Source organism: Pipra filicauda, unplaced genomic scaffold, assembly GCF_003945595.2.
Source record: "Pipra filicauda isolate LSUMZ 115617 unplaced genomic scaffold, ASM394559v2 scaffold609_size223957_pilon, whole genome shotgun sequence".
NCBI classification, from domain to species: Eukaryota; Metazoa; Chordata; class Aves; order Passeriformes; family Pipridae; genus Pipra; species Pipra filicauda.
The window spans coordinates 23,107-50,209 of NW_024104764.1; the positions used below are offsets into that span (position 1 = coordinate 23,107).

General features: G+C 48.2%; 1 protein-coding gene across 1 annotated transcript in view; it reads left to right on the top strand.

Annotated features, from left to right (window-relative positions):
• LOC113997526 (patatin-like phospholipase domain-containing protein 7) overlaps positions 1-27,103 on the top strand; it is a 54,406-nt gene that overhangs the window by 11,902 nt on the left and 15,401 nt on the right. The window contains exons 5-9 of the mRNA XM_027739449.2: positions 8,083-8,239; positions 16,280-16,396; positions 20,952-21,021; positions 23,018-23,134; positions 25,823-25,971. Coding sequence (XP_027595250.2) covers positions 8,083-8,239; positions 16,280-16,396; positions 20,952-21,021; positions 23,018-23,134; positions 25,823-25,971 — 610 coding nt within the window. The remainder of the gene's footprint in view (positions 1-8,082; positions 8,240-16,279; positions 16,397-20,951; positions 21,022-23,017; positions 23,135-25,822; positions 25,972-27,103) is intronic.

The following is a 27,103-nucleotide window of genomic DNA, read 5'->3' on the forward strand; positions in this document are numbered from 1 at the left end:
AAATAGCAGAGAAGCATCAAAACACCTTTGACTTGGTGTTTTGCTGCTGTTTTGTAGAGGCTGAAGGAGAAAGGTAACAAAGGTGGGATCTTCCTTGAAAAAAATGATGATAACTGGATGCTTGGATACCTAATCTGAATGATAACTTATGTTTGGACACCTACTTTGAATCTTATCCAGGTCAGCCCTAGAGTACATTGTTCGAACAAACAAAAACCAACCCCTAAAAATAAATCAGTGAGTTCTGAGCATTTGCTGCTGTTGAGCAAAAGCCTCCTGAGACAGGGCTGGGAGCTCCTGGGAGGGCTTCAGGCTCTGTGTTTGCAGATGGTGGGGAAGAGGCTGCAGCCTAATTGCTCCTGAGAGGCTCTGCTTTGATTCCTGGGGGGATGAACCGTCCCGTGCACTGCCGGGAGCTCGGGATGCGTCACTCGTGTTTTGCAGCCGTGTTTGTTCTCCCCCACGTGAGCTGTGCTGAAGGCAGAGCGAGTGTGTGGCTGCTGCCAGCCCTCAATGCTGATTGCTCAGTGAGTTGGGTCATCACATGCCCAGAAAAGCCATGTTCAGATGGCCTGGCACCCACCTAATGCTTCATGATCTGCTTTTTCTTTTTCCCAGCTGCAGCACGTGTGTAATTGCTCATTTGCTCCCATCTGCCACAGAGGTTGAAGGTTATTATGGCTTCTATTAAACCCTGCAAGCAGCAGGAGCTTGGGAGTCATCTCCTTCAAAGTTATGGCTTTAAAAAAAAACCCTAAAAATTAATTGCAAGTGGTTTATTTGGACTCTCCTGCCCTGATCTCCAGTCTTCAACCCACCAAACTCATTTATTCACAGCAGCACTTGGATAAACAGATGAAATTAAAAACAAGGTGGTGGAGTTGTGGGTCAGCTCTTGTTGCTGGTTTTGCACTTCATTTTTTATCAGCTGAAAAAACATGTGCTGTGTTCCCTGTTGGAGGGAACACTTTCCATAGAGCAATTGTAATGCTCTGTTGGCAAGTCCATAAGCTTCCAGGACAGTGGTTCTTGCACTGCTGTGATTTTGGGGACTCTCTGTCCAACCCTGCCTGGGCAGTGAGCTTTCCTGCTAAGAAACAGGAGATTGGAGAAGTTCTAAGTAAATTCACAGTTACATTCCCTGAAGTGCTTTGGTCTTATTTCTGCAGCTTCCAGACACTGTGCTCAAAATGGGTTCTTGTAAGGCTTTTCATAAATAAGTCTCAAAGGGGTGGGGAAAGGAGGATATGTTTGTTTTCCAAAGAAATTATCTTTCTTTGCAGATAACTGAATCCTTTCTTGGCTCAGAGCAAGAGAGAGGATTTTGTGTGACGTCCCCAAGTGGGTGCAGTTTGTCATTCAACCCCCCTTCCCTCCTCCTGTGCTCCTCCCAGAGCATCCTACTGGCAGCTGGGATCAGAAAACAAAAACCCTGGTGTATTTTCTGTAGTTTGACTTCATTTTGTGATTTTTTTCCCCTCCCCTCCAATGCCTTAAATATCCCTTCACTCCTGGGCTGATAAACCTGGAAGGACTGAGCAGCTTTTGCTCGTTTATTTCTGTGTCAGGCACAAATCTCTTTGTTTAAAGCTTGTTCTAAGGTTTGTGTATAAAGCAGAAACAAGATCAAGGCCATAAAAGGACATTGTATTGGGATTTTCTTGCAGGAAGGTGGTTTCACTGGGGTTGTGATAAATAGGAGATGCTTTTCCTGCTGAACGTGCCTGCCTGGCACAGAGTCAATGTGTGATCTCTACAGCATGGCAAGGCCAAAGGGAGAGAGCTCCTTAGCTCTGCCTTAAGGAGATGGTGGGAATGTGAGGGCAAAGCTAAGTGGGAGGATGGAATGAGGCTGTTGTTAATGGAGGGGAAGGCAGGAAGAACTCAGGCCTCTGGATCAATACGTGTGGGCAGTGGAAGAGAGAAAGCTTTTCCCCAGCTCCTGGGAAAGATCCTGCTGGTAGATGGATGTTAGGATGAGAACCCATTAATGTGGGATTGTTCACACTATTTAGCTTAGAAATGGTGCTTAGTTATTTAATCAATTAACGTTGTCAAGATTGGGAGCTTCCTTGTAAGCGCACGTGTGGTTCTGCAGGAGCAGAAATGCAGGGCTTGGTTTCTGTTCTCCTTTGGGGCTGGCAGATAATCACTGCAATAATTCTGGCAAATTTATGATGCTGGGAAGTTTTATGGTCAGGAAACCTGGGAAATACTGCTATTGGGAAGACACAACCAGGATTAGATTTCCAGGTGATGTTTGCATGTCTTGATGCAGCTGCAAAGTTTGAAGGTGCCAACTGGAGATAATCCAGGTGCAACTTGTAGCAGACTTGCTACTGAGGCACTCAGTGGCAGGATCAGCCACAGAACACACCAAAAAATGCTGCTGCTTATATAAAGACAAGGTTTCTTCTTATCTCACCTCTCCTGATGCCACTCTCCGTAGCCCTTCATACACATAATATCCAACTTCTCCTTTCCCCAGTACAACGAGCACCTGCACAATGACTCTGAGAAGCATCTCCAACCACCACCCCACAGGGTGTTTGTTACTCAGATGATGGTTCTGGAGTGGTTGTAGCTGTACCTGTCACTCTGAGACCTGCAGCCTCAGTCAGCAGCTCCAGTGTTGGGATCCCGGTCTGGGAAGTGCCAGTGAGCCTGACCTGGTGGTTTTTGGGATGTGCTGACAATGCCAAGGGCTGGAAGCTCAGTCACCTTCAATTTTCCTGGTGTTTTCAAAGCAGAACTGGGGCAGTGGTTGCCCAATACACCAGTTTTGCACATCTCTAAAATGGACATAGTATGTACATATTCATAGCTAGAATTATAGGATTGTCAAGGTTGAAAAAGACCTCCAAGATCGAGTCCAACCGTTAATCCAGCACTGCCAAGGCCACCACTAACCCATGGCCCCAAGTGCCACATCCACACGTCTTTTAAATCCCTCTAGGGATGGGAACTTCACCACTGCCCTGGACAGCTGTGCCAGACCTGGACAATGAAGAAATTTTCCCCGATATCCAACCTGACTCTCCCCTGGCACAGCTGGAGGCCGTTTCCTCTCCTCCTGTCCCTTGTTCCCCCCCGGCTCCCCCCTCCTGTCAGGGAGTTGCAGAGCCAGAAGGTCCCCCCTGAGCCTCCTTTTCTCCAGGCTGAGCCTCCCCAGCTCCCTCAGCTGCTCCTGCTGCTCCAGATCCTTCCCCAGCTCCCTCAGCTGCTCCTGCTGCTCCAGATCCTTCCCCAGCTCCTCAATGTCTCTCTTGTCAAGATGGGCCCAAAACAGACACCAGGACTGAGGTGCCTCAGCAGTGCCAGCCCAGGGCACTTCCCCCTGCCCTGGGTGATCCACCCCCTGCTCACAACAGGCAGCACTCAGAGCTGTTATATGAGGGAAAAGCTGCTTTTACAGCTTTTCTGCTTCAGGAGTTTTAAGCTTCTGAGGGCTCCTCCATTCAGGTTTGTTGGGCTCTGGTGAAGCTTAATAGAGTCCTCTCAACAATTCCTCTGTTCTTCTACCTTCTTTGCCAGGTAACTACATCAGGAAGGAGGGGCAGGAAGCCGTGTGTCCACTCCAGGGGGGCTTTGGTAGGAGACACAGTAGAGCTCTGCAGCAACCATGACCTTAATCCTTTTCTAACCAAAGGAAATAGCATCTCTTCAGAGCATGCAGGAGATCTCCTTCATCCTGATGAGTCAATTAGGAGGAGAGATGGGTGCTGTTGAGGCTGAATGCCTGAGCTGGATTTTCCCTCCCTTTCTGAAGCTGAAGTGGGCTCTGGGAGGGGTTGAGCTGCAGACTTGCTGCTCCCTCAGTCTGGAAAACGAGTGTCCCCTCTGGCTGTTCCCAGGGTCGGGGTTATTCTTTCTCATGCTGCCAGTCAGCATCCTGGTGATGTGTTAAACGTGGCTGTGGGAAAAATATTGGTGCAGGGGCTCTGGTTTTGTACTGATTGTGTTTTCCTCAGCCCCTGCCCTGAGCAGGGAGGACAGCCTGCATTCCTGCTTTAATCTGGAGTGCCCTGTGTGTTTCTCCCTCCTTCCTGAGCCGGATCTAATCCCAGCTCTGCAGGCACGTGCAGAGCTGACACATGCACGTCTCACAGGAGGATTTTTCTTTTATCAGTTGTGCTCTGGCCTTCCTGCATTACAGTCACATGCCAGAGGCACTTCCCCAGGAGATGAAAGCAAGGGCTCATTTCAGGAGCAGGAATTTTCCTGCAAGTCCTTCTGCTGAGCTGTCTGTGTGCTGGGCTGTGGTATTTAGGGAAGCACGTCTCCAACCCCATAACTCCCCTCCCTGCTTCCATGGTCTTTTCTTTGTGACCATTAGTAGTAAAGAAGGAATGGTGCTTGGAATTTAGCAAGTACAGCACTGCTTTGGGAGGCTTTTGAAGTGTACTGAGCACAAGTTGGAGAGCAGTGCAGTGAGCAGCCCCTGGGGTAGCTGATGCCCAGAGCAGCCCATGCCTTGCCTGGCTCAGGTCAGGCTGGGGCAGTGGCAGGGTGAGAGCAGAGCCTGGCTCTGATTTCCAGCTCCTTCTCACACTGGTTGGTGCCAGTTCTGCTCTCTCTGCAAAGGGCACTAATGGATCAGGCCTGTCCTGGGGAGTGATACACAGTGGAAAAGAGTTTCTGTTAATATACAGACTCTGCACTCCTTGGGTGAATCTTTGGGTTCTGGTGCAGATGATTTGAGAGCCATCTTGTGGGTCACTTGTCCTCGCTGCCAGGAGTCCTTGTCACTGTCCTGGGGCAGGCATCAGTCCTGGCAGGGGAGATGCTCCATCCAACTCCACCTTCAGGCAGCATTAAGGTGAAGGACAGCTGTGTGTGCAGCTCCAGTGCCACACAGTGTGTGCACCCCCTCTCTGGGATGCTCCTTCCTCCTGGCTAACAGGATTCTCCTGTCCTCCTTTCACCTGGAGTGAGTGGCATTCAGCTCCACGTCATCCAGGTAACTGGAGATTTTCCCTGTCCCTTCCTGGCACTGCTGTGTGTGTACAGCACTGGCACGAGGGATCTCCCTCCCTTTGTCCCAACACTTGTACTTTCACATGTTGCCCTAAACCAGGACAAGTCCCCTGTGAAATCTGGCCTGATATTACAAGGAGTGCACGATCCCTGGTTTTTATTTCCCTGGTACTCTGGCTGTTAACACAGATCTAGCTCCTGGCTTCAGTTTGTTTTCCTCTTCAGTTGCAGCCTGAGAGCTGCCCAGCCCAGCTCCCTGGGATGCTCCAGCTCGCTGGCAGGGAGCAGGATGTGTGTCCCTGGCACAGCACATGGCTCCCTTGGCAGCCTGCCCGTGTTTGTGGAGCTGGGAGCTGCGGAGAAGTGGCCAAGAGAGAACCAACTGTGAGGAGTTGTTGGGAAGTTTTCATGTTGCTGGGGTAATGATGGCCTCAAGCTGTAGGGAAGGGGGGGGGAAAAGAACTCATTTATATCTTTCAGGAGGCCGGGTGGTACCTGGAGAAATGGGGGGATTCAGGATTTAGTTTGCACAAATACATTCCCTCACAAATGCTCCTGCTCAGGGTGCTGGAGCTGGAAGAGAATCAGCTTTGTGATTGTGTATAAATGAAACATAATTTAGTCTGGCAGCTTACAGGGTGTCCCTTTACAAGCAAGAAAAGTACTTTGATGCCCATCCTGCAGGTCGGTGCTGTGGGATCGATGTGTCTGCTGGAGACCTGTGGCTGTCACACGTGTAGCTGGATATTGGCAGGGACCCTGTGGATGCACAGCATGGAGGGGCTGGCTTGCCAATATAAGTAATAATGATCTTTTGTTATGCATTCAAAGGCATCATGCAGCAAAGCAGGAACAAATCCAGAGTGATCACATCAAATCCCTCTTATTTTATGGACGTGTGAATTAGGAGAACCAGTTAAAGGGAGAGAATCCAATCTGGAGCTGGTCCTGGCCAGTTTAAAATTGTCCTCCAAGTAGGAAATACTTGAAGGTATTTAACATGTCTTAAAAACCCCACATGATGTGGGCTGTCTCCAGGGAGCAGGTTGGTGGGGTGAGGTCTGTTCCTTGGTGGAACGTCGGGGCTGAGGCAGTGGGAATTGCCAGGCAAGAGCAGCAGAGTGCAAAAAGAGAAGCCTGAAAACAATGGCAGGATGAAAACATAATTCTGTTAACTCAGGGCATCTGATAAGAAAAAGCAGTAGGAGAAGAGGGGAAGGAAAATTTGGAGAGGGAAGGGAAATGAGCCGTTTTCTGCTCTTGGATTACACCAGCTCGGGCCTGTCATTGAAGTCATTTACACCAGGATAACCACGAACCTGTCCCAGAGCATTTCAGCAGCTGGAGGGGATTTATTTGGATGGAAAGAATGTGTTCAGCATAACTTGGCCAAATGACACCTATGGTGGACTTGGCAGCTGTCAGCAAGTATTTATAGGATGTAAACAGCAAGGGGGGAAGGAGGATGGAAATAGATCAAACCAGGGACAGAAAAATGGGATGCAAATGGGAAAAGGAAGGTTTTTACTGCTCTATGGCTTAGACTGCACAACATCCAGCCAGGTGGGGTGAGCTAATCCAAATGCTTTGTGCTCTTTGGACGAAGCATTTGAAAGCAGAGGCTGTAATTTTGGGCTGCTCTGAAGGCAATGGGCCTCCAGTGCCAGTTCCTCTGTTTCTGTAATGCTTCTGTAGGATGGACAGAGATCCTTCTCCCATTAGGGGATAGAAAATCAGATTTGATCAGGTGTTTATAGGATCAGACCAAACGTTCCACCTCTGCTCTCTCATTTCTGATGGGGGGTAGCAGTGATTGCTTCAGAAACGAGTATTTGCAGCAATTAGCAGCTTCTGAGCCTCCTGAACACCAGCCTGCACCTCCCATTTGTCTTCTTTAGTAGCCACTGACAGCCTGTACCTTTGATTCATCCTTTCCACATTTAAATCCATTTGTGGTTTGACCTCTTCAGCATGTGGTAACAGTGGTTTCCCCAATTTGTGCTTTACATACACCTGTCTGTGAATTCTTTCCTTTGCATTAAAATCTCTGCCTGGTGATATCATTGCTGGCCCTGCATGTCTCCCATCAGTCAGGGTCCTCTCTAGTCAGTGATTTGAGTTTAGTTTGTTCTTATGTGAAGTCCTTCCCACATTCTGGTCATCTTTTGTGCTTCTCTCTGTCATTTTCTAGCTCTGCTCCTTCTATTTGGGTGAGAAGTCTGAGCTTGCTCGCTGTTTTCCAAATGCCAGTCCATCCTGGATGTATGTTCTTATGTTTTCTGTTTTATTCTGGTCACTTTGATTTGCCACTTGAATTTGCACTGAACAGTAGGTTAATGTTTTCCCGAGAATATTCCCAGTGGTTCCCAAATCCGTCTGAGCAGAGCTGGATAAGGGTTTGTTGCTGTAGGGGCATTGCTGCTTCTGTTTTCCTCTTGTCCCATCTGAGGGTCATCTGTTATTTATCACTTGATTCCATCATTGCTCTGAGTTGCTTCTGCACTTTTTGAAATCAAGGAATACATTTACTCTCCTGAAGGAATTCGTATCATCCTCAATCATTGCCTCCTCATCTGCCCCTCTCCTGGGTCTGTGTGCAGACTAAACCTCTGCCCTCTCATGGCTGTTCATCTCTTCTTGCTCTTTGTTTTCATCTTCAAATTGGTTATTAATCCATGCAGTGCCCCCTCCCATGATCCCAGGCTGGCTGAGTTTCTGAGAAGAGCCACTGGAAAAGAAATTTGTGGAAAGAGCTCTGAAATCCAGCCACTCCTGGCTGCTTTGCAAGGACCACAGTAGATTTTGCTCCCTCAAAGCCACATTGACTCTCCCCTCTCCTGTCCTGGCTTCATTCTTGGCTGCTTCATCTCACTGCCTTTCATACCCAAGCCAGGCTGTGTGGTTGTGTTCCCTCAGATCCTCCAGGAGTCTGTTTGAAGATTCCTGCATTCACAGTGTTTGTTCCTGGCACTGGGGCTCGTTTGGGAAGAGACTGGCGGTTCAGCCGGCGCGTGCTCCGCTTCCTTAGGAGAACCATTCACGTCTTCAATCCTTTCAGTGGCTGCTTGTCTGATAATGGCTTTGTCCTTTCCTCCCTTGGCACAGGGGCTGCTCCCAGGTGGGTGTTATCAGGGCACTGATTGAAGCTGGAATCCCCGTGGACATGATTGGAGGGACGTCCATCGGCGCCTTCATGAGCGCCCTGTACGCCGAGGAGCGCAGCTACAACCAGATGAGGATCAAAGCCCGCCAGTGGGCCATGGTGAGCACAGGAATGGTGGAGGGAGAGCCCAGCACGGCCTTGGCAGCACCCAGGGAAGGTGAACCCAGCTGCATGTTGGTGTCTGTGCCACAGATTGGGCCCTTCCTGGCACCCTGGGAGAGCTGCTCCCTGTCCGAGGGGGCAGGAGCTGAATGCCCCACTCAGCTGTGCACAGATCCCACTCACACTGCCAGCACAGTGATGTTGTTTCAGGGTGTTCACCTGTGTTTATCTTTGTTTTACCTTCTCTTTTTATGTGCTGGAATCTGTTTCCTTTCCGACTCTCAACCAATGTGTTTCTCTCTTGTGTGATTCTCTCTCTCTCACATGCTGTCAGTTGTCAGTGGAACTGAGTGACAGAGGTAATCCTTCTCTAAACTAACTACAAACGTGTCATTCCTGGTCCTGCCTGCACTTCACACTGCTGGGACTCTGGGCCAGGAGAAACTCTTAACTTTCAACATTTAGTACAAACAAAAACATATTTTCATAGTTAACCCAAAGTTTGGGAAGGTTGTTTTAAATGGTGACTTCAGTGGGTGAGTTTATTTATCATGGAATCACAGACTGGTTTGGGTTGGAAGGGACCTTAAAGCTCATCTTGTTCCAACCCCCTGCCATGGGCAGGGACACCTTCCACTAGCCCAGGTTGCTCCAAGGCCCATCCAACCTGGCCTTGTTTTTATTTATTGATAAGATGTTGGAGAAAAACTGTACTAGCAGCAGGTGAAACTGGTTCAGACTGACTGAAGGTGAAGGTGGGTGTTACTTCTGAGGTTTGCTGGTTACAAGTTGGTATTTTCATATCAAACCTACATTTTCCTGTAGGTTTTCTATTGAAAATGAAGTGACCCAGGGAATTTTGTAAGTGAGATTAAGCTCTGGGTCATCTCAGATCTTGGGTTTTAGGGGGAAATAGGAGCCTGTTGTTGGCACATGGACAGTGTTTACCTCTCCCACGTGTCTTCTAACCTGCCATGGCTTTGAGATGGAGTGTACTGCATCCTGGTAAGATCATAAAATCATAGAATGTTAAGGGGTTGGAATGGACCTTAAAGATCATCTTGTTCCAACCCCCTGCCATGGGCAGGGACACCTTCCACTAGCCCAGGTTGCTCCAAGCCCTGTCCAACCTGGCCTTGGGCACTTCCAGGGATCCAGGGGTAGCCACAGCTTCTCTGGGCAACCTGTGCCAGGGCCTCCCCACCCTCACAGGAAAAAATTTCATCCTAATATCTAACCTAAATTCCCCTTCTTTCAAGCTGTGCCCATCACTCCTTGTCCTATCACTGCAGTCCCTGACAAAGGGCCCCTCTCTGGCTTCCAACCTCCTTTGCAGGCTGGATAGTCTGGGGTACTAAATGCAGACTGAGGCCCTGACATGTTTGTGCTGTCCTGGTGGGCAGAGCACTGTGGGGCTCTGATCACCTCCCTGCCACTGTTTGCAAGAAGAATGTGGATTTTATGCTTTTTATTTAAGAACTGCCTGTGCCTGGCTGGGTTGGGAAGCACCCAAAACATAAACTGTTTATGATCCAGAGCAGTTTGCTGGAATCACAAAGCTGGAGGAGGCTCAAGATTAAGCACATAAAACCAACTGCTCTGAGTTGTTTCAGACACCCCTTTAACCTTGCACTCTATTTCCCACATTGGTCACCACCAAGTGCTTACAGGGCAGCCCCTGAGCAGGATGAGTGTGTGGTGGTACCTCCCTGCACTGTTTTTCCAGCTCCAGCACCCCATGGCTCACTGCCCTCTCTCCCAGCTCTAGGCTACAGCCATGGAATTTTCCTCTTTTCCAGAGTGCTCCCTGGTTGTTTATTACCTTGTCAGATCTCCTGTGCAGGAGGTGAGTCAGAACTGTTTCCTGGGCTTCCCAGGGCTGTGCTCCCATCCAAGCCAGCTTCATTTCCAGCACTGCAGCTCTGGACCCTGCCAGCCTAAGCTGGAATCACACTCACTTTGACCAGGAATAGTTAAGGATGAAATGAAGGCATTTAATCAGTTGATAGCTTTTGACCACGAGTTGCAAAGCTCAGAGAACGTTTCACAAAGGAAAAGGCAAGTTTTTCCCAGCCCTGGGCTGTTTAAGGTGTTGGAACCTTGAAATCTGCAAATAAGTAGTAGGAGGAGAGGTTGATGATCTCTCTTAGAGCAAACATTTCATCTTATTAATGAAGAATGGATTTTCCTGAGGTCTTTCATGAGTGTTCTGATAGATCCACATCCAACCCAGAAACTGTTCAAGGCTTTGAGAATGACAAAAGCAAAGCCTGCTCTGTTTGGGGCCTGTCCCACTGGTAACAGCACTGTCCAGAGAATGGCTGCACTGTAAGTTAAAGAGCCATGAAACCCTCTCTCCAAGATCACAGTGAATGTTCAGAGTGGTTTGGGGGACTGTAAATCTTTTTATCAGTGGCTGTTCTGAGTTATTGTCTCTTGTGTTGCAGCAGCTGTGGACTGAGCAAGGAAAGGGGCTCCTTTCCCTGAGCCCCAGCTCTGTGGGGAACAGCAGAGAGTTTGCTGGGGGTTCTTGGGAGATCCACCCAAAGGGACTGAGTGTGGGAGAGGTGACAAACCCATCAGATAACCCCCAAATTCCCAGTGTGCCAAAGCTGCAGGACCATTCCCGCTGTTCTCCAGAGCAGGACCACTGTGGGAGGTGGTGGCTGTGCAGGAGATGCTCTGGGAGCTCCTTTGTTCAGCCAACATTATACAGGAAGGCTTGAGCATTCCCTGCTCCAGAACCTGCTGATCCTGCTCCTCTGGAGCTGTCAGCTCGTGCTGGTGAAGGTTATTGCTGAGAGCTCTTTGTGCAGGTTCTTGCAGCCTGGCTTTTTCAGCCTGGGGACAGTTTGGAAATGTCTTCATTGGGATGGATTAGTTAACTCTGATCTGTTTTTATTTATCTTTTAAATCCATCAAACTAAACGCTGGGTTTGTCCTGCAGTTATTTCTGGGTTTGGTATTTTTGGAAATTGGCATATCTCTAGTTGTACACTTGGGGCTGGGAGAAGGGGTGTTTTTAATGGAATGTGTTTTCTGGACCAAATGAAGCAGCAAAGAAATAAATGACTCTTTTTTCAAAATACAGAGGGATATGAAAATTCCAAGTCAGACTAGTTACTATTTATTGCTTCTGTGTATCTTCTATACCTCAATTTAACCAGCAAAGCAAACAAGCCAAAGCTTTCATGTTTGCAGATTGTTGGGTTTTTTAATTGGAGAATTAATATTTCGAAGTATAAATATTTCACAAAGAGTGGAATATTCTACTGTGGAAGGGAATATGGTTATAGGAGTATGGTTTCTATGGTTATAGAAAGCTAAAAGGCTTTCCATGATGGGAAGGAGGGGTGGCTGGGTGGGATGATGGGCCATCTGATGTCTGCCACTGTCTGTGGTGGCACCAACAGCTCCAATAAACGTGGGGGATCTGAGGCAGCAGCCCTGAGGTTCTGCCTCTGACATTGCTCTAGTATTTGCCCATTGGGAGATATTGTGGTTTAATGAGCTGCTCTGGCCAGAAATTAGTCTTTTTGGGGGTTTTTCCCTGTCGTGGTACTGCCCATCCAGCTCCGTGAGCTGCTGCAGAGGCAGCTGGGCTGGCCCAGGGCATGGGGGGGCAGAACCAGCAGCCTCAGCTGGGTCAGATCAATCTGCTGTTAGACTGGATGCTGATACTTCTCATGAAATCACAGAACCACTGGAAAGGACCTTTAAGATCATTAAGTCCACCCACCACTACCAAGGCCACCACTCAACCCTGCCCCCAAGTGCCACCTCCAGGGATGGGGACTCCACCTGGGCAGCTGTGCCAGGCCTGGACAACCCTTTCTGTGAAGAAACTTTCCCTGATGTTCAACCTGACCCTCCCCTGGCACAGCTGGAGGCCGTTCCCTCTCCTCCTGTCCCTTGTTCCCTGGGAGCAGAGCCCGACCCCCCCCGGCTCCCCCCTCCTGTCAGGGGGTTGGAGGGAGTGAGAAGGTCCCCCCTGAGCCTCCTTTTCTCCAGGCTGAGCCCCCCCAGCTCCCTCCATCTGTTGTTTTGAGGAACAAGCTGTTCTCTGCCATCCTGGGGGATGCCCACACCCACAGCCCCTGTGGGACCTGGTGCAGGGTGGGGATGGATTGGGAAGGTGGAGGAGCAGCGTGGGGCTCAGGAGCAGGGCTGGTGGGGAGGGTGGGATGCCCACAAATGGTCTCTTTGCTGAGGAGGATCATTAGGAGGTGCAGTGTTTTGTAAATCACTTCTCATCCCACAATCTGATTTGGTTCCCGTGCCAGAATTTATGTACAACAACAGCTCTGAGCCCTGCAAACAAAGCCAGGATCTGAGCTGAGCAGGGGAACGGTGCCAGGCTGGATGGGCACAAGGAACGGGCAGGATGGTGTGGGAAAGGCACCTCCTGAGCACAGATCAGCTGGGAACTGGTGCCAGTCCCTGGGTGAAGGAGTGTTGGGGGCTGCTCAGCACTGGGTCAGGCACAGCAGGAGGGAACAGGGGCTAAAGCAGCTTTAACACACCCAGTGAGTCCAGAATAACTCAGAGGTTCGTTACAGGTCGTGTGTTAATTAACAGGCACATATTGTCTCTTCACTGGGGTTGATGAGCTGCAGAGACCCTGCCCTGGGTGTCCCTGAGCTGCAGAGACCCTGCCCTGGGTGCTGGGGCTCGGGGACAGTGTCCCCCTGCCAGGGGGCACAGCAGAGCTCTGGGACTTCGGGATTGCATCTTTAAAACCTCCTCGAGCAGTTGGGAAGTTTGATTCCCCAGGCTGCTCTCCAGCCAGCAATTAGAGCAGGGCAGATTGCTTTTCCCTTGGCTCAGCCAGCTGGAGTGTTCCCTCTGCACAGGGAATTCTGCATTTCAGAGGATTAACCACAGAAGACCAAAAGTGCTGGCTGTGTTTTGTTAAATCTTATTTTTTTTAATATTAAGAGCTATAAGAAAAATCTTCTTTTATGTAGTGGTCTGGTTCATATTTACCATTTAAGTTGTGTTATTTGGAATGTTGAAGTTAACCCTAATTCAGAGTTGGAATTTGGGAAATTCAGGTAAAAGGCTGCCTGCAAAATCCCAACGTGCCTGTTGCTTTGAAGCTGAGGCCCTAAACCATCCTAGTCTGACCCTGCAGTGATCACATCACTAATGATCATGCAGATGAGATGCTAATGAATATTAACCCTATTTAACAGAATGGCTACATCTGATTTAGACATACCCCTACCTCCTCATCCGTTTCTCACCTTTACCTGCCTCAGAGGTGCCTATGGTGTCTTGGATTCATTCTAATTTTATTAAACTCTTAGGTTTCTTAATAGTTTGCCTTTAAATCTGAACTCCCATGATCTGTAATTCCTGCCTTCAGGATAAATCTATCCCTGTAGTGCTGTTTACCTGAAACCGTTGCCCTGAGTTATGTTTTTATTTTGTCTTTAACGTTTTTCTGTGTGAATTCCTTTGCTTTTATCATTAAAACTTTATACAGGAACGCTGAGGAGGCACTAAAGGAAAATCTGGATGCTCTCTGGAGTAATTTAAAAAAATATTGGAAATTTTTTAAATCGTTTTTAATTTTTTTAAACTGTTTTAAATTTTTGGTCTTGCGACAGGTTTTCCCATACCTTTGCTTTTTTTTATAGACTCAGGAACACTAAAAAAATCCCAGGATTGTCTTGGGTTTTGACACCAGTTTACCACAGTTTACTATCAAAACCCAAAAGAGCCAGAGATGAAAATTCCTCTTGTCCCTCATCCCGTGTGTTTGCTCTTGTCCTTCTGCTGTGTGAGCAGAACCTTGTCCTTTCCTTGCTGAAGCTGCTTTAAACCCCAGGGTCGCTTTAATAAAAGGTTTTAGGATTGAAGGTCTGTTTTAAAAGAAAGCTCACCTTGCAGCAGAGCTGTAGAAAAAAAATTTATGAGAATTTAATGAAAAATTAGGAAAAAACTCTTCCCTGTGAGGGTGGGGAGGCCCTGGCACAGGTTGCCCAGAGAAGCTGTGGCTGCCCCATCCCTGGAAGTGTCCAAGGGCAGGTTGGACAGGGCTTGGAGCAACCTGGGCTGGTGGAAGGTGTCCCTGCCCATGGCCCTTGAGCTCTTGGTAGGAAGTGGAGCAAGAACCAGGAGGCTCCATCTGCCTTTCCAGAAGGTGACCTTAAACTTGATTTATCTGGGAATAGGAGGTGGGAGCAGCTGTTCTTGGAAGGCTGAGGGAGGCTGTTGGCCATCAGCATCAGCTGGAAGGGCATCTTCCAGCTATGAGAATATTAAGGAATAACTGTTCATTAGAAGTATTTTGTTCATGGACAGGCTCACTGTGGGCATTAGTTGCAGGGGAAATGTAGAGGCTCAGCATCAGAAATATCATTTGCTGCAAGGAAAGTGGTTGGTGCTGAGTGGGAGAGGTTTTTCTTCAGTATTAAATAAAGGGCTTTTTGTAAATGCCTCTTCCCCTGATCTAATCATTGTGACTACTGTCAGAGACCTAAGCCCTATTTTAAGTACAGAAGTAATTCCATTTCAGTCTGAAACTGTGGGTAGCATGTCTGTACTCACCCCTTCAAACCCCACATGAAGATGTGAATGAAGCTGACTGTTCATAATTGGGTTTGTGCTCAGGCTTTTACATTCTCCCACATTTCCTGTTCATATACTTGTTTTTAAGGATCTTTTTTTTTATACCTGGGCATGTATTCTCTGGGTAGATCCCCTATATATATATTTAAAAGCAGCTAATCCTGCTGCTCTTTAAATCACTGTTAGAGTGAAGCCAAGGCCAGATGTTGCTCCCAGCTGCTTTAACAGCAGGTTTGAGGCTGTTCCATGTTCTGTGCCTGGCTATGATTCCCTGCTCTCTGGGAAGTTGTTTGTTAAATTATAGAGAACATGTAGAGAGAGAAGATACTTCATCCAATAGAAATATTTCGCCCAGTGAAACCCAATTTAATTGGGAAGGGATTAATTGGTTTTTTTTGTCATCTATTACATTTTAACTGTGATGCAATATATAAAGCAGCGAATTTTGTTAGGATTTATTAGGATTTGACACCAATACTCTGGTTATAGACAAATACAATGGTCATAATGCCATAAAGGTCAGGGATTTTCATCCTTTTATCTAATAGGTTAGTGCACAGGTGTATTAATGCTGTTGAAATGGAGAAAAAAGAACCCCATGAAAGCTTAATTCCAATAGATGTGTGTTTAAAGAGACACAATGCCTGGTGTGTGCTGTAAAAGGGCTTTATAATGCCTTAAGAATCCTGATGGGGTTTGGTTTCTCTGGCTCGTGCAGAGATATTGTAGCAGTATCCAAATGCTGAGTCCATAACATACATAACCAAATAACTCAGTTTGGAATGGCAGATTATCAACCCTGAGCCATGGAAAGTGTTCAGAGCTCTGTGACACGTGGCTGACTGAACATTGCTGCAGTCCCAAGGAAGCCCAGACACAATTTTCTAGGTGCTTAAACACTGAGGCAGAGAAAAGCTTCCAGACTGGGAGAAAAATGAGGTGTGACCCCAAATGAGAGGAGATGGACTAAGGGATGGATTCCTCTGCTGTGGATTTATGGTTCCCTTCCCACACTGCTGAACCAGCAGAAAGGATGGTGAAGAGGGAGATAACTCACAATATCTTCTTGTTGTTTAACAAATGATGAAGGATAAAGCTGCACCATCCATGTGCATGTGCAGAGGCTGAGCTGCTGCTTTGTGGATGGGCTGATTTTGGGGCACCAGGGAAGCAACACAATGCACATTTTTCCAGCTTTGTTGCAGACTGGCTGCTGAGGTTGCTGCTGCTTTTGGTTTTCCATTTCTGTACCACACAAGATGCTCCTGGCTGTGGTTTTTGCAGGTGTATTTCTGCCCCCTCTGCACCTTCTGCACTCACACTTGTGATGCTTCTGGCATGTCGGCTCTAAACTCTGGAATATGATGTCTCTGGAATTGCAGCCATTAATGCTCACATTCATATGGGTTCTGGCCTATATTTACCTCTGAAATACCTTTTTTTTTGTTGTTTATTTTTTAGGTTATGAACTCGGTGTTTAAGACTATTTTAGACCTGACCTATCCAATAACCTCTATGTTTTCTGGAGCAGCTTTTAACAACAGCATCAACAACATCTTCAAAGATAAGCAGATAGAGGTAGGTGCTTATTCACCTCATGTTTAGGGAATGATGTCACTGTGTTCTGTTGGAGCAGAAATAGCTTTTTTCCCATGCTAATAAGGAATCTGGGGCTGTGGGATGGCTAAAAATATGGTGGAAGTGTGAATGGGATGTTACATGACTATAGGAAGGAGCCTATTCTTTCTTTTTGGTGGATTTAGGAAACACAAGTTGTAGATTATTTGTAACCACTTCTGTTTGACAAAGGGATCCCATTGTCTGAGAGCACAAGTGACACTCGTGACACTTGTAGGAGAATTGCTGGACTGTTTCATCATTATTTTTCTGCAAATCAGGTCTTCAGAGACCTTCAGGGCACACCAGAGAAGGGCTTGAATTGGGTAGCATTGGGTTTGGCTTTTTTAAAATTTCATTTTTGAAGCTGGAGTGAGTTTTTCTGAGCAGCCTGCTGAGAACTGCAGCAATGGCAGAGTGTGTTGTGTCCTGGTTTGCACTTGGTGACCTTTTTGCAGTTGCTGGGCGTTGACAGGTCCACCTGAGCCAAGAGCCACCTTGGGAGCCCCACCTGTCCTTTGTCCCTCAGCAGCAGCAGATTGTGAAGCACATTATCCATGTTTGTCTTCCTAGATCACCCAGCTTAGGGAGTGTTTGGATAGCCTGGCAGTCTTACCTCATTTTCAATTTTAACCGAATTATTCCTGTGTTTGGAATCCTTGTGATGAAAGGTTATGTAGCAAATCAACACTGTACAGACTTTAAATATATTTATTAAAAATAATCCAAAACATTCCCTACTGAAGTGAAAGTATGAAAGTAAGTGATTAATCATCACATGGCTGAAAATAGCAGTTTGTTGTGCAGAGGGGATGGTGCTGGAAACAAACAGGTTTGGGAGTGATAAGTCCTTCAGAGACTGGGATTATTTTTGTGGTGTTGTTTGGGCAGACCCAAAATCATGTGGGTCCCTTCCTGCAGTGCTCCAGCTCCTATCTTTGGTTCAGCAGTGCCTGGTGGAAAACATGTGATTGTCCAGGGACTGTCCAGCTCCTCTGCACTTGTTTGGATGTGGATTCCTGGCCTCAGGCAGAGCCCTCAGAGTTCCACTTCCCCTCTGGGTTCCCCTGGAGTGAGTTTGGGTGGAGCAGGGCAGGGTGGGGCTGGGGGATAACGCTGAGCAGAGGATTGAGGAGAGGGGGACAACATGGAAGAACATCTCCTCTGAGCTCAGGTGTCCCTGCTCTATGGAATCATGGAATTGTTTAGGTTGGAAAAGCCCTCTGAGATGGAGTCCAACCGTTCCCCCTGCACTGCCAAGGCCACCACTCAACCACATCCCCAAGTGCCACATCTGCACATGTTTGAACACTGCCAGGGATGATGATTCCACCACAGCCTGTTCCAATGCCTGACCACCCTTTCCATGAAGAAGTTTTTCCTGCTACCCAACCTAAACCTTCCCTGGCACAGCTCAAGGCCATTTCTATCTATCACTGCTTGGATTCCAGCAGTCAGTTCATTGTACTTCCCTTTTAAGATGAAACAGGTTCCTTTCTTAGGAATTGTAGCACCTGTAGTTGCATGTTCTGTTCTACCCTTGCAGTCACAGGAAGGTTTTGTCCAAGAGAACACCAGTTCTGGAACATCCAACAGCATCACCTCTGTGAGTCTGTGCTGGGCATCACCAGCAAAAACCCTCCTGCCCAGAGGTTTCCTCGTGTGGGAACTTCCCTCAGATAAATAAGGACAAATGTTGTGTAGCTCAGCCAGGAAAAGGCAGTTATTCCTTCATTGCAATTCCCACTATCAGCACAGGATAACCAGTCCTGGCACTGGGCAGAAGAACTGGGAGCTGCCCAAGGGTAAAGGGTGACTGAGGAAGTCACAGGAGCTGCACTAGGAAACATGAAGCCTTGAACAAATGTTTTGTCAAAGCACTATTTAAAGCATCCAAACTGCAGACATCCATCTTTTCTCAAGAGTTGCAGTGGGTTTGGGTGGGTAGCAGTGATTTCCAGCTGGAAATAGGTATTAATAATGTAAGAGTTAATTACAGCCTTACAAGCAGAGGGTGTGTTTGGAGGCTTATCCACAACTGCTCCTTCCCGGGAGGATCCACAGGGATTGTAGCAGCACCTGGGAACTTCCTCCCCAAGGGGCTGGGTGGGTACTGACCCTCCCTCTTAAAAGCTTCAAATTAAGAAGCACTGGGCTGGATCCTGCTTTTTGCTGCCCATGGCTGTGAGGTGACACACACGTGTCTCCTCCCCCTTCTGCCTCAGAGCCGGGAGCAGAAGCGCTTACGTTGAGCTGTTATTTCTGACACTGAAAGGGAGGTTTCCATTTTCTTCCGAATTTGCCAACCCTTCCTTGCAATGTGGGTGTCTCTGAATTCCCAGCAGTGCTGCTTGTGGGGGAGCCCTGGTGACACCAACCCCATCACTGCTGCAGCAGCTGCCAGCCAGGGGTGCTCCCCGAGCAGGGATCAGGCTCTGCACGTCCTTCCGAGGGCACATGGAAACCCAGGACAGGGCACTGGGACACAGAAACCAAGGATAAGGTGCTTGAAGGAAATTTCTCAAGAAACACAGTTATTTTCCTCTGAAACCATCTATCCTTTTTGGGAGAACACCAGGCTCTGGAATTTTTACTTGCCATGCCAGAATTTTTATCCTTGTGCCAAAATGCTGTTGTAAGCTGGAGGTTAATGTGTGAGGAACCAGACAAGGTTTTATTAAGTCCTGTTTCAGACCAGTGGAAGGATCCCTGAGCAATGCAATCTTTATTCCTGCTGGTAGGGCTTGGGTTCATTTCCTCTGGGCAGGTGTTTGAAAGGACGTGTCAGAGAGGCTTCTTTCCCCATTCCCCTCTTTTTACTTAAAACATGGTTGATACACTGGGATCTGCAATTACCAGAATATCTTCAGCATGGAGAGGCACCCTAATACTCCCATAGTCACACTTTATTCATCCTCCTTCCTCTGGCATTTACACCAGCTGGGTTGTGATACTGGTGCAGTATCTGTGAGTCCTCCCCAGCCCCACCATCTTTGCAGAGCTGCTGAAGAGATTAAACTCTCTAGAAATAAGCCTGTTTCATGGCAGTGCAGAATTTCAGATTGAACAGCACAGAAACTCACAGCAGGAGTTACAGCCTGACCAGTGAGGGAGGGCTTCCAGCTCCTACTGGCACTGGAGTCCAAACCCAGTTAACTGGAGTTTAAGACCCTTCAAGGCTGTGCTACAGAAGGCCCAGACACTGTGCCCCAGAAACAAAGGCCAGCTGGGAAGGCAGATTTTCCTCTTCAGTGTTGTTTCAGCTTTGCTGATTGACAGAGCAGCATCAGCTGTTCTCTGGGATAAGCTCAGTTTACTCAGACAAGTCCTGCTCCTTCCCCTTCCCAGCTACCGTTTCACCAGACACCATGGAGACTTTCCAACACTGTCCTCCCTCCAGCAAACCCCTGTGCAGGGGGCAGGTCACCATTCCATTTGCTTTTTCCAGGATGTGAGTGCAGACATGGCTAAAGGAGACCTTCCCCTGCCAGGAGCAGGGCTGGCTGCTTTGATCTGGTCTTGCTGAATAAACTTACACAAAGCACTTACTTGGCTTGGCCATTCTTTTTGTATCTCACCCTCCTTCTTCTGTTCCACACTCCTCTGCTGTGTTACCCTACAGGGTCTCATTCAACTTCTGGGATCTTCTTGGAGATGTGCCTTGCAGGATCCTTTGTTCCTGCAGCTCATGCTCCAAAGGTTGGTGTTGCCAGCTTTGGGTCTGCGTTTCCCGCTCAAATGCCCCCTGGCCCCATCACCAGGAGGTACAAATTGTTCAGCCACGAGGCCGTAAATCATGTTCTTCCCTCTTTGCCTTGGGCTGTGGAGTCTCAGGGACCAAGGCAGGGAAGATGCTGCCCCGGTTGGGGTTGGGGAAGTCAATATTTGCACACTGATCCCTGGAGAACATGATCATGGGAGACTTGCTGGGAATGGGGGACAAACATCCCCCGAGTGGAACCAGTTGGTTGCAATGCAGGGGCCACACTGGTGAGGTCAAAGATCTCTCTTGCTTAGTGCCATGTCCCCAGGGGAGGCCAAAAGCAGCAGGTGTTGTGACCTAGATAAGAACCAAACATCTAAAAGCTGAGTCTTCCCTTCACCTTGTCCTCCAGCACCAAACAGCCTCGGGATCCCTTTGGATGAGAGTGGGGCCATCAAACCCCCACCCTTCCTGAGAGGAAAATAAAGACATCACACAGAAGGTGACCTCTGGTTTGAGTGAGGAGGCCTCTCTGTGCTGGACAGTCTGCTGGAACAAGGGCTTCTTCTACTAAAAAAAAAAAAAGGAAAATAAGGATTTTTATCTGCCTTGGTCCTGAATGAAATGTCTGCATAAGAAACAAATGTGTGAACTCAGACACAGGGCTGAGGGGTGTTCCTCCAGCTCTGTCTGCTCTGTTTGCAGCTCTGTCTGGTAAGATCCAGAGGTTGTTGCTTTGGTTTGTGTCAGGCAGGGGGGGTAGGTAAGTGCAAGGTTTCAGATTTACTAAAATTGGGACCTCCTCTGTTGCAGGATCTGTGGATTCCTTACTTCACCATCACCACTGACATCACTGCCTCAGCCATGAGGGTCCACAGGGATGGTGAGTATGCAGTTGACCCTCTCCAGGTCTTAAATTGTGATGTGAGGCTTCAGGGTCACTCCTTATGCCTGGAATTTTCCTCACCTTTAAATCTGTCTTTCCTTTTGTTTTTCCCTTCTCTGTTATTTGCTGAGCTCCAAACTGGGGTTGTACACAGGTAACAAGGAAGAGAGCTGTGGGGAAGGCATTAAACAAGATGCTGAATTCACTGTTTGGGGAGAAAATGGGCCCATTGGCACCATTCTGTTTCCTTAGATCATCCCTTGAAGTGCAGTTGTTTTAGCCACAAATCAGACTTAATGCAATCAAAACCTTTTAAGATTCAAATTCCACATTACAAAAAAAAAAGTCTGTTTTCCCCAAGAACAGATTTCTGTGCCTGAAGCAGAGGCTGGGTTAGGTTCTCATTTGTGGCCAGTCCTTATTTCTCTGGAGGAAAACTGATGTACTTCAGTGAGTGAGCAGGGAGAAATATCCGAGCTGCTGACCTGGTGACACCCCTGTGGGACACTGGCTTTGGCTTTTGTCTATTTGGGGTGACAGGGCAGTGACTCAGACTCACTGAAGGCAGCACAGGCCTCCAGGTGCCCCAGATATTCCCTTGGGGAGCTGAAGCCTTTGCTGCCACATCTCTGATGTTCTGTCCTTGGAGCTGGCTGGGGTAGGACTGTCCACTCCTGCTGTTCAGGAGCAGGAAGCCCCTGAAGGACATGGGGCTTTGATCAGGGGCAACCAGGTCAGTAAAACAAGCAGAAAAAGGATTAACTCCCTTTAGGGGCTTTGTATTCCCATTCCACAGCAGGTTAAGCAAATTGAGGTCAAGAAAGTCACTCCATCCAGCTGCTTGTCCCTGTGGAAGTTTAATATAAGGAGAGAAATCAGCTGGAGAATCTTTATGGTCATCTTCAGAATTCACTGAAGGGAGAGGAATTAAGTTGCCAGCTGCTGTCATTTCCCATCTTGGTTTGGTCTGTGAGGTGTAACACAAAAAGTCAGCATTTTTCTTAGGTGGAACTTCCAACTCAACTCAAACTATTCGAACTAAACCCCAAATCTGGCAGTGTTAACCTGTGCTAACAGTAGGAGTGCTGGGGTTATAATTAGAAACAGAACTGTGATCTGTTTGAAAAAGAAAAAATCAGTTCCCAGTTTGCTGGGAAGAGTTGCTGTTTGAAGCACCAGGCAGTTAATTACTGAGCACTGAGCCAACACTGCAAGGCTCACTTACTCTTGATATTTTAGAGATTCACTTCTCAGACAAGGCCCCTTGGAAATGCAGTGTCTTCCCAATTCAGCTGATGCAAATGTTAAGAGAAGAATCAATGTTTAAGAGCCTTAAAGTAGAATGTTTTAGAGGAAACAGATCCAATCCATTTCTGCTTGATTAAACTTTGTTTCTACCAGCTTAAAGGATGATAACTTAGTTCCTTACAGCACTGACAGAAGTGGTCCAAGAGGAGATGTGATCCCCACCAAGCACTTGCAGTGGTTTCACAAGTGAAAACATTTGCTTGTTACAGAGGAGGGAAGAGAGAATTTTTGGGCTTTTACAGCATGTATTTTTCATGTTCAGGTCCTGCTAAAAGTCTGTGGATCTCTGTAGAACTTAATGGCTTTAGCTGCACTTGTTCTGTGTGTCCCCCTGTCCCCAGGAGGAGCCTTTCCCTTCCCTTATCAGCCTCAGCCCCACAAAGCCCTGAAGATGATTCCTGCAGTCAGGCATATGCTGAGATCTCCTTGAAGGCAGTAAATATGAGGCATGGGCTTGAAACTCTGGGTTCTGGGGCTTTTACCTGATAGTGTGTTTGCATAATCTTGGTTTTTTTCCTAGCCAGGATTTTGGTATAGAAAATAATAAACTGCTTTAATAAGTTCCTCGCAGTGTTCTGAGGAAAGCCTCTGCCTCCTGATTATTTTAATGAGTGCACAAGCCTCCCCCCACTGTGGCAGTAACTCGTCATTAATGCTGGTTCCATCCCTCCCTCCCACCCTGCAGGCTCCCTGTGGAGGTATGTCCGTGCCAGCATGTCCCTCTCGGGGTACATGCCCCCCCTGTGTGACCCCAAGGATGGGCATCTCCTCATGGATGGAGGCTACATCAACAACCTTCCAGGTAGGAGCACAGCTCAGCTGGGAACAAGTTCCCAGGACAGCCCTTCAAACAGCTTGCAAACCTTGGACCCTTTTTTCCTCCATATCTTCCCCCCAAAAGGAAATGTGGTGGTTTGAGACCCCCAAATATGGAGAAATCTCACAGACCTTTAACGTCATGCTCCATAACCTGCAGTCCTTGTTCTCAGTTTCCTGGGTGTTTCCTTTATTATGGCTTTATTAACACTTACTTTTTGTTCTGAAGTATTTCCTAGCAGCCATATTCTGAACAGACAATTCCCAGCTCATTTTGAATTATTTTTGTGCTTGCTGAAAGAAGAGAATCAAACCACAAACACACAGTCTATCTTGGAGTTTCTCTTCAAAAAATATCAGTTAATTAAGAAATAATCCTGAGAAAGCAGCAGCATTGTTGTTCAGGTGTCACCCAGAGCACGTGGCAGTGGGGGAATCACGGGGTGATCACAGGAGGGATGTGGAGTGTGGGGCGTTCTGAGGCCTGAACCCAAAAAGGATCCCAGGGTGTGAATCCCCTGGTGTGTGTTTGGGATGTGTTTTGTGTCAGGTTGTCATCACAGTCAGGCAGCACTGAGGGGTGGGTGGCTCAGAAAGGTGGCCAAGGCAGCAGAGCTACGTGGTGTCACTGCAGTTTGTGACTGTGCCTGTGCACAGATAAAGGGGGAGGAATCTCAGTCAGAGACTCCCAGACAAACCCAGGCTATATTTTTCCATCAGGGCTATATTTGCCTGAAAAAACAGAAGTGGAAATGACACAAAGTAGATCCCCCAAATCAGCATCTGCCATTCTGTTTGTGTCTGTAAGCAGAGGTGTGAACTGCAAACCAAAGCAGCTTTTCCACCTCCACAGCTGGAGAGGGCAAAGAGCAAACACCCAGGTGACACTGGGGGAAAGCACACAACAGACTGAACGAGCCCAGGAATATAAATCCAAGTTGCAGAACAGATCAGGTTTCAAGAAGTGTCTAAATAAAGCATCTAAATTGGCTCTTCAAAGCTGTAGTTTTCCTACGCAGAACTATTCTGGAAACTGCAACTATCTTGGACTCTGGGGGTGTGGAAGAAATATAAATTCATTCTGTGAGGTTCATGTCCTTCTCTTCCCTCCCTCAGCACTTCCCTAAATCCTCGCCCGTACCAGTGACTACAACTAGTCTTTTTACTGACCTTGGAGTAGGAAGTGTTGCCTCATTTCTCTCCCACTTTGAAATGTGAACCTTTCTCTTGGATGCCACAGCCTTTCTCAGACTGGCATCCTCCCAGCCCCTCCTGGCTGGCAGGTCCCTGTGCTGCTCCCTCCCTTTGTCACCCTCTCTCTGAGGGCTGACCTGGCCCTGCTCACTCCCCTCTGTAAGGCCACTGCCACTTGCTCTCCCTGCAGGTCCCCCAGGTCTTTTGTTCTCGTGAGAATGAGTAGAATGAGGTAGATTTAGTGAGGGTTTAATGAGCTCTTTCCCATTATACCTTAATGTGGTGTAACTGGACTCGTGCTGTGTGTCCCACCTCCTGTCTCCTGCTCCCTCTGTACAGTTTGGCTGCTGCTTCACACGGGTTCTGGTGACAGCAGGGCCACTAATCCAGGCCAGAACATCCCCTGTGAATGATTTCAGCAGCAGTTCAGCAATGGGAACTCACCCTAAGGTCATGTAGGGGCCTGGTCAGGATGCTGGGATCGCTCCCATAAAAAGGAGCGGGTGGGTTGGGAATCCCCCTGAGCAGGAATGGTCTCAGCAGAGTTGCTGCAAGTCATAGAATCACAGAATATGTTGAGTTGGAAGGGACCCATCAGGGTCATTGAGCCCAACACATTTATATGGAAGCACAGAGTCATTTAGGTTGGAAAACCCCTCCAAGATCATCGAGTCCAGCTGTTGCCCCAGCACTGCCAAGGCCACCACTAACCCTTGTCCCCAAGTGCCACATCCACAAGTCTTTTAGATCCCCCCAGGGATGGGGACTCCACCACTTCTATCTCAGGCTGTTCAGAGACATTTGTGGATTTGTGGTAGGTGCAATATCAGGTTATATACTCGAGCCATATACATATATATCTAGATATATTTATATAAGAGCAGCAGCAGGACTGGCAGCAGTGGCTCTGACCCTCCTCAGGTTATATATTTGTGCCATTTACATACATACATATATACATATATATGACAGAATATACTGAGTGGGAAGGGACCCACAAGGATCAGTGAGTCCAGCTCCTGGCCCTGCACAGGCCCATCCCCAAGGGTCACACCCTGTGCCCCAGAGGATCATCCAAACCCTCCTGGAGCTCTGGCAGCCTTGGGGCTGTGCCCACTGCCCTGGGGAGCCTGGTCAGTGCCAACCACCCTCTGGGGGAAGAACCTTTTGCTGAGATCCAACCTGACCCTGCTCTGACACAGCTCCAGACCATTCCCTGGGTGCTGTCCCTGGTCCCCCCAGAGCAGAGCTCAGTCCCTGCCCCTGCTCTGCCCCTCCCCAGGGAGCTGGAACTGCCATGAGCTCTGCCCTCAGTCTCCTCTTCTCCAGCTGAACACCCCAAGTGCCCTCAGCAGCAACAGGGCTGGCAGTGGTGGCTCTGACACCCCTCAGGTTCTATACTGGAGCCATGGCTGTACCCAGCTATACACCCATGTACACGAGGGCACAGCTCTGTGTCTGACCCCCCCTGTGCCCCCAGCCGACGTGGCCAGGTCCATGGGGGCCAAGGTGGTGATCGCCATCGACGTGGGCAGCCGCGACGAGACCGACCTGACCAACTACGGCGACTGCCTGTCCGGGTGGTGGCTGCTCTGGAAGAGGTGGAACCCACTGGCTGAGAAAGTCAAGGTACCGTGGAAGCTTCCCCTTGTTCCTTCAGGGTGACTGACTGTCATCTCTTTGGGTTTGGGCTCTCCTTCGTGGGTGAGGAGAGCCGGGCAGTGACACCAAAGGGAAGGCAGTGGTGTGGGAAGGGGCTGGGAGAACTGTTAGAGCAAAGAGCCCTGTCCTTAGAGGTGCATTAGTTATGATAAAATGAGAATTTATTAATTTTATCGATAAAAGTAGTAAATTTCTCCAGTTCAGTGTTTCTATCCTGTGTGTCTCTGAACTGCTTATTTTAGCAGTAGGCAGTAATTAAGTACAGCTGATAAATGTGGGGCTGCAGAGCATGATTTTATCATTATTATGTATCTCTTGTTGCATGTGGTTAGGCCAACTCTGTGCCTTATTCTGCATTTCCTAAATTACCTGGCTCAGCAGCTTCCCCCAAGTGAATACTGTCTTCTCTTCTTCCCTCCCAACTGCATTCCACAGTTGGAACTAGAACTAAAGTACTTGCTTGTGCTTCCCAAAGTTGGAGAAAATACTGCAAACTGTGGGTACTTCTCTGCAATCTGAAGTTTTCCTCTGTGATAACTCACTTCCCTGAGAAGGTTTGGTCTCCCTGAGGGAGCTGGTGTGGGTGTGCAGTGCCCTGGGCCTTGGCAGAGGTGACCCTGCTACTCCCAGTGTGTAATGGGAGTGTTTGGTGGTGGAAAATGGAAGGCCCTGACCCTTCTCAGTAGAACCCAGTGAAACATTCCAACTGCCCAAATGGCACCCATAGAAATATGGGATTCCTTCTGAACACCAGAAAACACTTCTTACTGGTAGTGGCGAAACACTGACCAACCAGAGAAATTGGGGATAGTCAAAACTCAGCTGGACATGGTTTTGGACACCCTGCCCCAGCTGCTCCTGCCTGAGCAGGAGGATTGGACTGGATCGTCCCTGTTCACCTCAGCCATTCTGCAAAACCTCTGCCCTGGCACTGGAGGGGTCAGAGAATCATGGAATCACAGAATGGTTTGGGTTGGAAGGGACCTTAAAGATCATCTTGTTCCACCCCCTGCCATGGGCAGGGACACCTTCCACCAGCCCAGGTTGATCCAACCTGGCCTTGGACACTTCTAGGGCTGGGGCATCACTGATTTCTGCC